The 13,601-nt window shown below is 33.9% G+C and overlaps 1 protein-coding gene across 1 annotated transcript in view; it reads left to right on the top strand.

The window, feature by feature from the left end:
- Nucleotides 1-9,735: 9,735 nt before the first annotated feature.
- LOC113500215 (protein 5NUC-like) overlaps nt 9,736-13,601 on the top strand; it is a gene marked incomplete at its 5' end in the record, with an annotated part of 8,316 nt that continues 4,450 nt past the window's right edge. The window contains 3 exons of the mRNA XM_026880927.1: nt 9,736-10,022; nt 11,088-11,241; nt 13,341-13,595. Coding sequence (XP_026736728.1) covers nt 9,736-10,022; nt 11,088-11,241; nt 13,341-13,595 — 696 coding nt within the window. The remainder of the gene's footprint in view (nt 10,023-11,087; nt 11,242-13,340; nt 13,596-13,601) is intronic.

Genomic DNA, 13,601 nt, shown 5'->3' with positions numbered 1-13,601 from the left:
AAAAGGCTTGAACTAGACAGTACCATAAAATATAATCTGATCTTTGCGAATAAAACAGAATATACTTACCATTAAAGAAGTAATATTAAAAAAAACACTACATCTAAAGACAGATATTACGTAGACAGAAAGAATGTAGCAATGATTAAAGTAACATAATAAATCATACTGTCTCTGTCAGTTCGTTTGATAGTTATAGAGACAGCATGACATTTCTCAGTACCATGATTTAGCATTTCTATTTTAAACGCAAAAAAAAAACAAGTCCTCAAGTACTTTTATAAACAGCCTGTGACATATATAAAGTTTAAATAAATCTCAAATACTCAGTTAGATAATAACTTTTCTCTGTGAGACAGAATGGCATTGCGAGCACAATTTAGTTAAATTGTATAATATTATTATGATGCTTCCATGTGTAAGTTTTCGCGCGTCTTTAGATTAATTGTTCATGTTTTTTAAACAAACGATAATGTTGAAACAGTACAACTTTGCTAATGAAAAAGTGAGAATGAGATTATTCAAAATCAAACTGTTTTGATTTCCAGTAGGGATAATATAGGTGCGTTTTTTAATGTTGGATTACAGAACTAATGACTCTTTATCTCCTGTGGAAAGTCCTTTATGTATATTGCAACAATGTTCTATTCTATATAAGTATAGTAAAAAGCAAATCTATGTCAAAATCATTTGATAGCATAGTCCATGTTTATAAATGACTTTACACAGGATATTGTGTTAATTTCCTGCAAAAAGTCATTGTGATGAGATTTGAAATTGTATGATGTGCAAATGTAACACTTTTACCTTATACATACATTCCAGACATATTGCACTAGCTTTAATGAACAATCAGTATTGCAAAGCACTTTGAGAATAAAGACACACCCTCTATATATTTGTCAGTTTAACATTATCGTTTGTTTTCAAATACAAGTTATTACGTAAGTATTGTTTACAGTTATCTGTTTAGTCTATGGTTCTTATTATCTATGTAATGATTGTCTATTCCATTATGTATACTGCTATTATGTATAATGTTCTCACATTAAATAGTATGTAGGTCACAATACTCCACTAAGTTACTAAATATTGTATTTATATTGATGATAAAATACTTTTTCGAATTATTTTTGATTGTACAGAAGTGCAATTTCTGAGTTCTTTTTGAGTGGCATCCACAATCGTTTAAGTTACGAATACCTACTGTTTGTTTGCGTGCTACTTTGGGCATATTACACTTGTTAAAATCAATATTTAATTTACCAATTTTCTATTTGATTGTAAACGAAAACTTTTCAGAATAAGACACCCACCAAATTTGTCATAAATATAAATACAATATGAATATAGAAAAATCGAATATTATCATACATATTTAGCTCTCAATAAAAAATAATCTATATATTTTATAATCGGCCAGGGTTGATCGTTAAAGCGCTGATACTTTGAAAATTGTATAAATTTTTGTAGTGTATAATTTATGTATTATTCAGTCTGGTCACGAATCCAAAATTAATTAATGAATTAATATATTTTGTATGTCTATTCCTTGTACACTTGTTTACAAGAAGCACTGAAATGTTGTTTTAGTGTGCTCTCAGAACAATACGCTCTATAAGTATTATAAAGGGAACAGAAGAGAGGGATGCTAGCTTTGGCTTAGTGTATTGTGAAATTGCGCTATTCTGAAACTTGGTGTGCGGAGCCAATCCTCATCGAATCGAATCGAGTACTCGATAATCGATTCAAAGGATATCGATACAAGTTTGCAGAATGAGTAAGCTTCGTGTGACGGCTGAGTAGATTTTATATGTGATTGAAATTATACTTTTTTACAACAAACCTTTTGTAGCTTTATGTTTTTTTAAAGCTAATTTTAACGGTTTTGTTTTTAAAAATTCTTTTGAAATTGGATCGTCGGGGTGGGGACAGTTGGAATTAAGCTTTAATGTTACTTTGACTAAAGGTCTCAAAAATTATTTTATTAGAACAATTTCCTGACGGTTGTCCGCGCGTTACCAAATATATCAATCGTATATCATTTCGTATGTGTATTAGGCCGCTGTAAGGCCGTGTGATATTAATGTATATTTAGGGTAGGTATTAGCGCATCCTGAACTATGGAGTCGCGTAGTTTTTTATCTGTAGAAAACGTCCTCATCATTTTGTAATAAACATTCAAATCAAATAAAAAAATAACAATCATTATTATCTTTTGTTTAGTTATTATAAAAAAGAAAGAAACGTTTTATAGTCTGTCTTTCGTCTTGTATAGTGAAAAGTTACGCGACCTACGAAACAATAATAATGTAATTGCATATTATATAAATTCCACAATAATATTGTTATATACTTTTACATAGTTATGAGTCCAAATACATGAATAATAATTATATAAATAGATATTACTGTTCAATATATCAGCACCTTGTATTTATTGTTTATAACATGTAATTTGTGTTTGTTTTCGAATTTATTACTTGTATTGCCTTTTCTTGCTTTATTTATAAGGTTGTCCGTACGCAAGACAACGCGAGTCTCCGGTTTCCGAATTTCATTTCCAAAACGTCAACTACCATCCCTACTAATATTATAAATGCGAAAGTAACTCTGTCTGTTACGCTTTCACGTCTAAACCACTTGACTGATTTTAATAAAATTTGGTACAGACATAGAGTTGACCTTGAGAAAGAACATAGGATAGTTTTTATCCCGGATTTTTGAAGAGTTCTCTTAGAAACGCGATATAACCGGCCTCGACGCGGGCGGAAAGCTAGTACAAACTAAAATTGACAGAAGTGACAGATCTTGAGAGACTCAAAATACCGTTGTCGGGTGTAGAAGACTCGCGTTGCCGCGCGTATAAAAGCCGTAATATTAATCAATATAGTATGTTGATAAAGGTTTGTATAAAATTGGTTTAATATAATATAGTTTTCTTAATCATTTCTTGTCTACATGATTGCGCTTATACTGAAGACTATTTACTTGAAAATGTTTATTTTTTTATTTTTTGAGTTAGTCTGTACTCTATTGCTACGTAACTGTGATTTGTGTTGTTTACCATTAAGTTTGTTGTTTATGCATAATATTAATAATATTAAATCAATGTTTTTAGCTTTTAGTTATAGGTTATTTCTATTAAAGTTAAACAAGAATGTATCACATTTTCGAATACTATTTTTTAATTATCATATTATAATCGGATGAATGATACACTCATATTTTTTTTGGTATTTCGTTGTTATAGTTGCTTGAAGTGTAATTTTGTAAAATAATATAAAACTTAGTTTTATGTACTGTTTACAAATTCGTCTTGCTAGCAATTTTAAGTTTAGTTTTTTTTATCAAAATTCTCTTGTTTACATTGCGAATTGGCTATGATTATTATTATTCTAATTGTTTATTTATTGTGTTAAATTATTTCTATATCAAATGTCACGGTATCTTCCGTTCAATTCTCAAACTTAATGTGTAAACTAAGGGTTGTATGTTCGTATGGTTCTAACCTTATAAACATGTTTGTGATCAGTATCTAATAATGATCTGTGGACTCTTGATTAAATGTCAAAGAAAAAGCAACAAAATTATCTAAACGTATTAGTCCTTGGGTCAATATTATATTTAATGCATTTACTTAAAAAAAACTGCGAGCGTACCTACAAGTATCTAAACAGATACTTTGTATTAAAATTTCAAACAAAAAACCGTATTTATATTAAAAAAATATCAACCAAGGAGTTCAGATACATACTAACACACGATCCAAAGTTTACCTCTCGATAATTACATTAAGTATTATTAAGAACAATAATAATGTTAACGCTGTAATGTAGTTGCTATTTGGAATATCAATATTGTTATGTAACTTGTATATTACCTACCACCGTATTTTTAAGCGTGTGTCTCTTCTAACTCAATACAATTCTATCCCTTCCTATACGTATTAGAAAGCTTTCATGATAAAGAATTTGCAATAACATCTTTCAATGTTTCTACAACGGCCCATCTTGAGGCATCGCTGGCGATCATTGGCGATGGGCTGTTTAAAAACATTTCTTATATAATCCTGTCTATTATATATCTTCTAGTATATAATCCCATTTATGAATCTATTATATAGTTTTTTGCAGTGATGCTAAATGGTGTCATAACGTGAAAATTTCCAGCAACGACTTTGATTAAGTGCATAGTATGAACTTTAAAGAAGGACTTATTGGTCTTTGCTCGTTCTGTTGTTCGGCTCGAGATTCATGAAAGCGAGACCCTGTCATGTACAATGTAATGCACTATCTCGCTTCTATGACTCCTGTTCTTCTTTAGGAGTTCATGCGGGTACTAGCGACCGTTTGTAAATTGTAAAAATAACATGAAAATATACAATGTTATGCCACGTTTAGTTACACTGTTCAAGGCTGGGGTCACAATCTAAGGTTGCAGTTCAATCTCTCAATCTATGTAATCCTAATTCGTGATAACTTTAGATTGTCAAACTCAGTCGTACCAAGGAAGAGACACATTGCAACATAACCATTGTAGAATATCAGAATATGTCCCAAATGATTCAATAAAATAGGCAATTCGAATTAATATCGCTTGACATTATTGTTCATATTAACAATATAATAAATATTTGCGGAAGTATATTTTTGTTGTTTGATTAATTATTTTTTACCTGTCCGTTTTACGAAATTCCGAAAAAGTGCGATTGCTGACGTAATTAGGGACTTTAATTTACAAAGAAACTTAAATGTGTGTGTTGATGGGACTCACAGTCGAAAAGTACAAAAACGGGCTAAGTGCGAGTCAATCTCGCGCCCGAAGGATCCGTTACCTATACCTATATATTCAACGACAAAAAACCTGTGCTTGTTTGAAAAACCCTATATTTGTTTTAACATATCTTTCATAATGGCCCGTGATAGAGAGTAATAGAGCAAATGTTAATAACAAAAAACAGAACGACCCAAGTTGAGACTGATATTATTAAAGATTTTTCAACCTTATTAAAGTGCATAGATATCAAAACTATAATTTAAAGATAATATTACACCATATTGAGCAATAGCATAAAATCTTTCTCGATTCTACAAAACGGGACGGACAAGTCAGCTAAGAGAACGGGATCAAAACCTGTTAGAATATTTATATCAGACCGGTAAACACACCTCCTGCCCGAGCCGGTATTATTAAAGCACTCGACAGTGTAAAGATTTGTTTATCAAGTTTTGGTCGAAAACTTCAAATTTGTATTATTGTTCATCTGAAACTGGATCAATATATAGTAGAACTTCGGCAATTCGAGCAGCGTGCTTGCTGATAAATGTGATTCTGATGTTGCTAGCGGCAACTCATTTATGAAGTTGGATAAACGATATGATATAAAACTCAGCCAACTTATTGATGCAAGGTGTCAGCTGTCTTATACCAAAACTAGCTGTTGCCCGCGACTTCGTCCCCGTGGGTAGAAGATATAAGTTATGATTTAGGTATACCTGCCCGGTTTTTTTCACATTTTCCATTGTATCTTAGCTCCTATTAGTCACAGCGTGATGGTTTATAGCCTAAAGCCTTCCTCGATGAATGGTCTATCACACAAAAATAATTTTTCAATTTGAACCAGTAGTTCCTGAGATTAGTGCGTTCAAACAAACAAACAAACTCTTCAGCTTTATATATTAGTAAGTATAGATATTAGTATAGATTTTCATCGAAATTGGTTGCAGCCGTTTTGCCGGGCGTGTAGCGATACTAAACATACAGCAAAATACACTCACATAAATCTTCGCATATTATTATACACTATTTAGTGATCCCAGCTAATTACGTTCTAGTGACTTGAGAATAAGACCCTCACATATTTGTTGTTGATGTTATTAGTAGTTGTTTAATGCGTAGATAAGACTACAATATTGTAATAAGTATTATTTAATGCGTGGACACTTACCTATGCATTAAAGAATACAAGTAGGTATCACGGCGTACGTATTCTCATAAACATGTTAATTAATTTAGTACCAAGTAGCAAATGCTGGCAGGTATCTGATCACATAGAAAAGATTCTGCAAAAAGTCATCTTTCCCATTCCATACAATAGGATAGAATAATAGTCTATCTTATCCATAATAGTGGTATGATTTGCATAAATTTAGAGGGACATGATGGACGGCCTTTTAAGATAAGATAAAAAAATCTAGATAATATTACATTATTACAAATATTATGAATACATGACGCTTTGTGCTCATCTTACAAAGTACAGTATAGTGCGATTCAACACAGTAGGTACTGGGTCAGTAGGACCAAACAAGTTTTTTTGTCGATTGGAAACTGTGCATTTGAATGACAAAGTATCTATTAGGGCAGTCTACTAAGAAAAGTGGTTTAAATGAACTGCGGATAGCACAGTGAAATAGGTCACCATGCCAAACCCACAGATGAAAATTTTACACACGTATCCATTTTTTTAAATAGCATATGATTACTTGCATCAAACGTGCTGGGGCTCATGAAATCATCAGGCGAATGAAGACGTATCAAATAGCGAGGAACCCAAGAAAGGAATTGATAAAAAGGCAGGAAGAAATTCTAAGAAATAAAAAGTTTTCGAAAATTGGGTATTTAACTAAAATAACCTAATTGGTCCGTCAGATGATTGGTACGATAATTGGTTCTTCCCTTACAAAAAAATAAAATAATATTGTGACGTCACTTATCTGTACAGTTTTTACAGACTAGTGAAGTTTCACCATAATTTATTCCTTTTATTTCCGTATTTTTATATTCATTTAATACATTATACAACTACGATTCCAATATTTTGAGAAATCTACTTAACCCAATAATTTGATTTGACGGGTCCTCTTTTGGTGTCTGTCGAAAAATAATGATCAACCCTAATAATCTATCTGTCTTCCAGAAGCCAGGGGTATTCCTTTATTCTTGAGTCATTGTTTTAATTAAACGATAAATACAAAGTTATATCTAGGCAGGATTATTTTTCCTTTCACCTGATCATCACATGATGTCTTCTAAGTTCTGATTGCACGGATAGCCGAGTCACGACAAATTAGCTGTGCCTCGGGTAGATCCCCGCGTAGGACAAGCTTTTGAACGATCCACGAAAGTTATTAGCTGTTTAATCCTTTTTTAATTTCAAATCAGTTTAATCTTACTGGACTACACTACCGCACCCCGTCCCCCCGTCCCCACTGGAGGCTAACCACCACCTCTTAAAGTAATATTATTGCCGTTGCGGAAGAGAGACCCCTCTCTATGACGTGCATTGCTTTGTCACGGTTCCACAATTGCATTAGTCTACATTAGGAGCTAATGGTAAGTCTCCAGCCCTCCAGATTGTAGAAGTCTTCTCTTTTTGCCGGCAATATGTATTGTTGCATTAATAATTCCATTTGATATCAAACCTTATTTGACCAGTATATTTTTTAAAGGCTTATTATCTGTTTTGGGTATAGTTAGCTATGTTTATTAAATATCAAACCTAGTCCTCATCAATCCCTGACTTAAAACAACAAGCATCAACCATAATCATCTCTCCCAATAGACAAAAGAGTTCATCAGTGAATTCGCATTATCATTTTTGTCTGTATAAACAGGGTTTGCGTGTGTGTGTCGGTCAGGGCACCACTACAGGTGCGTTACGCTTTGCACACACGCGTGAGGTCGGCGCGGCCTGGTAAAACTGAATAACTCCCGCGTACGTCGATAAAACGCACCCAAAAACCTATATCGAGGTACAACTAGTAGGGTTGGCACTTGCCCGGGATACACTCGCTTGAAATTAGTTGGAACTATTTGTGTTTAAAAAGTTCGTATGACGAGTCACTGTTTGGAAATTTAAACGAATGATACTTTTACATTAGTGATTAGAGTATCAACCTGAATAAAGGATTTTAATTCTAAATCGGGTTATAAAATGATTAAGGTTTATTTTTTATTTTGTCTTCTTCTTTAATTCTTCCTTGCATAACGCTAACTCTAAAGATGTTCATCGGTAAAAACATAGCATATTGGATGTAGAAAAATTACCACTCACATTACCCTTACAAGCTCTAGTTACTGAAAAACATCGTAACCTGTTAAGTGACAACCCTAAGCGCACTGCGTTTATTCAGTTCAGCCAATTCGAGGAAAAACCCCACCATAGCTACAGTACGGACACAGATATACCTATATACAGCGTCATTGATTCGCGACTCCGCCGCTGTCCATGTTATATGCGCTGCCATCGTTAATTACCAGCTTATGTGCATGTCTGTACATATCTGTACATATGCTAATTAACGGTACATGTACACCGAGCTTGACGTATGTACAACCGAATACAAAGGTCTTTTTCATAATTGAAATGATGTGACATCGATATCCAACAATAAAAATTAGTGTTGCAACAGAAACTCGCTTGATTGATAACGAACTTGTTTTGAGTTCGACGATCTATTTTAATTTAATGTGTTTTTGTTGCCGCTTAAACAAAAAGCAAGGGTGGTTTTTCTTAAGCGATTTGTTTTTCTTAAGCCATTTCGTACGGAACCCTCAGCATTGCGAGTTTGATTCGCTACTGACCATTTATATAAACTTGTTTTGTATCTGTAGTTCTTAAAGTAAACGCCATAAGTTTCATAATTTTAGTAACAATTAGAAAGTAAACCATCTTGTATTAAAAAAAAACGTTAAAAAACTAACGTTTTGTTCTTGTTGCTAATGATTCTAGCCCTTTGTGTTACTCATTTGCTTCTTTATGAAGAGTGGTCACTTGACAGGACAGTCCCCAACGCACTGAGAAAAATACAACAAGAAAAATGAAAAAAAAAATCAACTTCACTAGTTTAAAAACTCGAAAGATAGAAGTATATTTTCAGATATATAGATTATCAGACTATCTTAGAACAAGGGCGATTAATAAAAATAATGAGCAATAAAGGTAAACCTGGGCTTCAAACCATCAATTGTATGACGTCATTACGTCAATCAATGTTATGATTATTTATTATTATATTAAAAAGCAGCGTCTCGACTTTAAACACCAATTAACTTAATTCCACTTAAAAAATCATAAATACTAAATTAAATTATTCTCTAGAAAACCCGACAATTATATCTACAGAATCCATACCATCGCATCTCGTAACAAAAATCTGAAACTGATACTGAAATCTAGGTTCTTGGAATATGGAATAAGATTTCGTCAGCATTAAATTTTCCAGAAAATCTTAGAGGTTGTTACAATTTAACGCCAAAATAGAATCCAATTTGATCGATACAGCGACCAATCGATCAATCGAGTCACGCGCATAGCGAACTGAAGATACCATTGCCTTCAAATAGTAACAACCCATCTATTTGATGACGCAGTGTAATCGATCGCAGTCGATCGACTCCCACGGTCGACGCTGATGGCGGTAACTTCGCTAAATATCCGCGAAATTAAGGAAACTGTTTACCTACTTCTTACATGTTATCTCGCGTAAGTCGTAAAAGTACTATCTATCAATGGGATAATAAAAATGTCATGTCAACAATAAAATAGAAGAAAAAAAGATTTTCTTTTTAAATATATTCCACAACTTCCACACCACGCCATCTAGTCTCAAAAAGGCGTTTTAAATAGAGGAGGAGAACAGAATTTTTGATTGTATAGAACAGAATTTACCGACCTGGCTTTCTCCTTCATGTTTTTATACAACGAATTAACATGATAATCAACTTTAACTTGAGCCAACAATAATAATTCTGCCATGTAATAAACTTTTAAAAATCTTTTCTAAGAGGAACCTATTTCTACAATTCCAGAAAGTCCTGCTAGCAGTCCTGGCCGTGGCGGCGCTCTCCGCCGGCAGCATCGTCAAGGCTCCTGGCGACAACTTCGAGCTGCTCATCCTCCACAACAATGACATGCACGCGAGGTTCGAGCAGACCTCACAGCTGAGCGGAGCCTGCACCACAGCTGACAGGGAAGCCGGCAAATGTTACGGAGGTTTCCCTAGAGTTGCTCACGTGTAAGTATCTTGAAAAATAGGAAGTAGATCATCATCATCATCATCATCACCCCGGTCTCAGATAGTCTCAGTCCATTTCTGAATAGAGGCCTCTCGCATTAAACACCACTGAGCTGGATCTTCAGCTCTCCTTTTCTATCCAATCCCTACCCGCTGCCTTACGAATACCTGAATACCATCATATAACTCTACTCTACACTAGAAATAAAGATACACCCCACGAAAGAGGATCACCCTTATGGACAGCACTGCTATATTGTTATCAGCACTGCTATATTACCTTTTTCTGGTACTACGGGCTTATTGCCAGTGCGGGAGAGAGACAGCTCTCTATGCCGAGTGTAGCGGTATCTCGTCCCCACCACAGAATTAACAGTCTCAGTCCGAGTAAGAATACAGTTTCAGATTTACAGCGTCTCAAAATCAAATAATAATGTTTTTATTTCAAACAGGCCGTTCTTCAGACGCTTTTAAACCGTTATAGTAATGGTAATTTCTTAAGTTGAGTTTAAAATGTTACTCTATCTTAATAAAAGAAATAAAATCTGATGAGATAAATTTACGACTGTTAAATCTTATCTGTACGTAATATCTGTAGTATTATAACTAGGAGCCATAATAATTTTATTGTTAACATGTTACGGAGATCACTGACCATACGCCAAGTCATAAAAACACCATGAACAGTTTACATAACTGTTAGATAATATTGTATTTGAAATCTTCTCGAACATATGACTTTTTGATATATTTTTTATTCTTATTTTGATCTCCGTTGGGCCTATAGTGGCAAAATCAAGCAACTCGTACCGTAATTTAGAATGTATTTCTACGGATGAGGGCACATCATTTGATGATAAATTGAAAACATATATAAACACTATAATAATGAAAGAATGAACATCACTAGCTTACAGATTTATGTCTAAATGCAAAATAATAAAAACCATGTCAACCACTTCATCTATTACAACACGCTAGGAATTACGTACTGCTTTTATTTCAAGATTTGTGCCGTCAAAGCTCTCCAAACCAAATGTTGATCTACAAACCGTTGAATTCCAGAGTGAAGGAAGCGCGCCGAGCTGCCCACTCCGGGGAGGGTCCCCCCGTGCTGTACCTAAACGCTGGTGACACATACACAGGGACAGCTTGGTTTACGATATACAAATGGAAGATAGCCGCAGAATTCGTCAACGCTTTACAACCAGATGCAGTTGTGAGTACACAAAAAATCACAGAAAACCCTTTTCCGTTCGCACTTTTTCGTCTTTAAGTGTTTCACCGCGTTTTCGCCCGTCAGTTGTTACATCCCGTGCGTCTCGGTGTCGGAACTTTTGTACATAATGTGTTGTTACTATCTCAATCATCATTATTTTTCTAGCTCAATTGCTAACGTTGAAGTCACGTCGATTCGTTTATAAATAGCGAACCGAACTACTTTAATTAGCAGAACTCGTATAAGAAGGTAAACTTTCTGTACATCGGAATACTTAAGTTTGAAACTCTAACAAGCTCGGTCTTGATAAAAACTTGGACTGTCAATGCGAAGTATTAGCGTCACCATGGCAACGTGCTCAACATTATAACAAGCTTACGACGGAGGACAAAAACTTGGGAGAATTATTTCTCCGTATTCTGAGCGCAGAAAACGGGACAAATACAAAGATAAAATAAAACAGAAGCAATGTTGTGCGAGACTTTTCTGGGAAATGCATAATCCTTGTCCATTTGCATAAGCATGGAATTAGTCGTTAAGAGCGCTGGATGCATCTAGTTTTTGCTTCAAATCGAACGTGTAGGTAGGCAGGTAGCCTCCCTACTCTGTAGTACAATAAAACAAAATTGCCATTACTATCTGTTATGAGCATAATTTGCAAGTCGCGATCGCATTTAAAACACATTAACCCCTCATGCGATAGTTACGGCTGGTATAATTTGCAAACTGTTTCATTTCAACTTGTAGCCTCCAATCAATTTAAAATGCAAAACAAGTCGCGTTTTATTTTCGCGTCCGCTGTGATGATACATAAAATATTGACGCAGGGTCTGATACCTATGTATTTTACGTATATATATATCGGTTGTTCGCCATGGGTTGCATTCCTGATAGCTTTTCCAGTATATACGAACGTTTGTTGATAGATTTTTGATGTAACCGTTGTAACGATCTATGCATATGCTATCTACCAACAGTTAGCGCTCTGGCAAACTTTATCGTGCCATATGGACTTTAATGTCATAATAATAATAAGAACACTTTTTAGGTTAAGAGGTTATGAGGTTAAGCCCTAAAATGTAGTCAGTATGGAATTTATTCCTCGTATCGCGGGAGGTTTTACAAACATTCGAGTCACATGCCTAAGACATCGAAATTCAGAATAAGCATTCATGGATCTCACAAATGTACTTGGGGTGTGACCTAAACTTAGCTATACGTGCAATATATTCCGGGATGTAATACCAGTATCATTGATTTTTTGCAACATTAGCAACCGATATTTTAACAGTTTTTGTTCTCGTAAGCAAATTCATGTGAACAGCATATAGCAAAGTGTACATGCATAAGTGCTTAGTCATCATTACATGTCTACTATAGGTACTGCTCATTTCTGTACTGAGAGAAAATGAGGTTATTATTATGTTCTTTTTTATTATTAGTTTTCTCTTCAGTCGTGTCTATACAAAATATCACCTTATTGGAACTTCATGTAAAGATATAATTCAAAATCATTTCACATCGTTTTGATGTCATTTTATGCTGGGTATAAATTGTGTACAGGTATACGGTGATTATTGTTAAGCTTTTTACGTTGCCATTGTCACACATAACTTTAAATTATTATCTTTTTTATCATAGGTAGTGACGTTTTGATTTATTGATGACATATTTATTGCTATTCAGTACGCTGATCAATGATTATCGATTTTACTTCGCTGTAAGAAATAATGAAATTGTAAGTACTTTTCAATGATATCAAAAGTGTAATTTCTAACTTATACTAATTTTGACGATAAGAATTGAATGATACTAACATTTAAATTTCGCTTTTCTAACAAAAAAAATACGTTTTTCTTGTTTTTCAGCAATAAATAATGTAATCATCATTTGTGTATCATGGTGAAGGTAATTTGGTGATGGGAGTATTTAAGATTAAATTTTTTAAGTGTATTGGATTTGAATAAATAATAATTTGATAGTATATCTTGTACATAGAAAATCTACTAAAAATTCTAACAAACTAACAATATTAGTTTCAATTAATTGTAAATTGAAGTAAAAATAATAAAACTAACATGAAAAAATATTTTTTTCAGTCACTCGGAAACAATGAAATTGAAGGGCAAGATGTTTCACCGTTTTTACAAAACTTGAATACCGAAGTACTGGCTTGCAACGTTTATATAAAATCCGCTGAAAATAAGATCAATATTAAGAAATCTGCCGTGTTTGACATAAATGGAATTAAAGTCGGTATTGTGGGTTATCTAACACCTGAAGAAAATGATGTAGGTGACCTAGAATACATTGATGAAGTCCTGGCCATCACAGAAGAAGTGGAGAAGCTCCAAGCATCA

The sequence above is a fragment of the Trichoplusia ni genome, chromosome 1, assembly GCF_003590095.1.
Source record: "Trichoplusia ni isolate ovarian cell line Hi5 chromosome 1, tn1, whole genome shotgun sequence".
NCBI lineage: Eukaryota > Metazoa > Arthropoda > Insecta > Lepidoptera > Noctuidae > Trichoplusia > Trichoplusia ni.
This window is presented reverse-complemented; position numbering and strand designations above follow the sequence as displayed.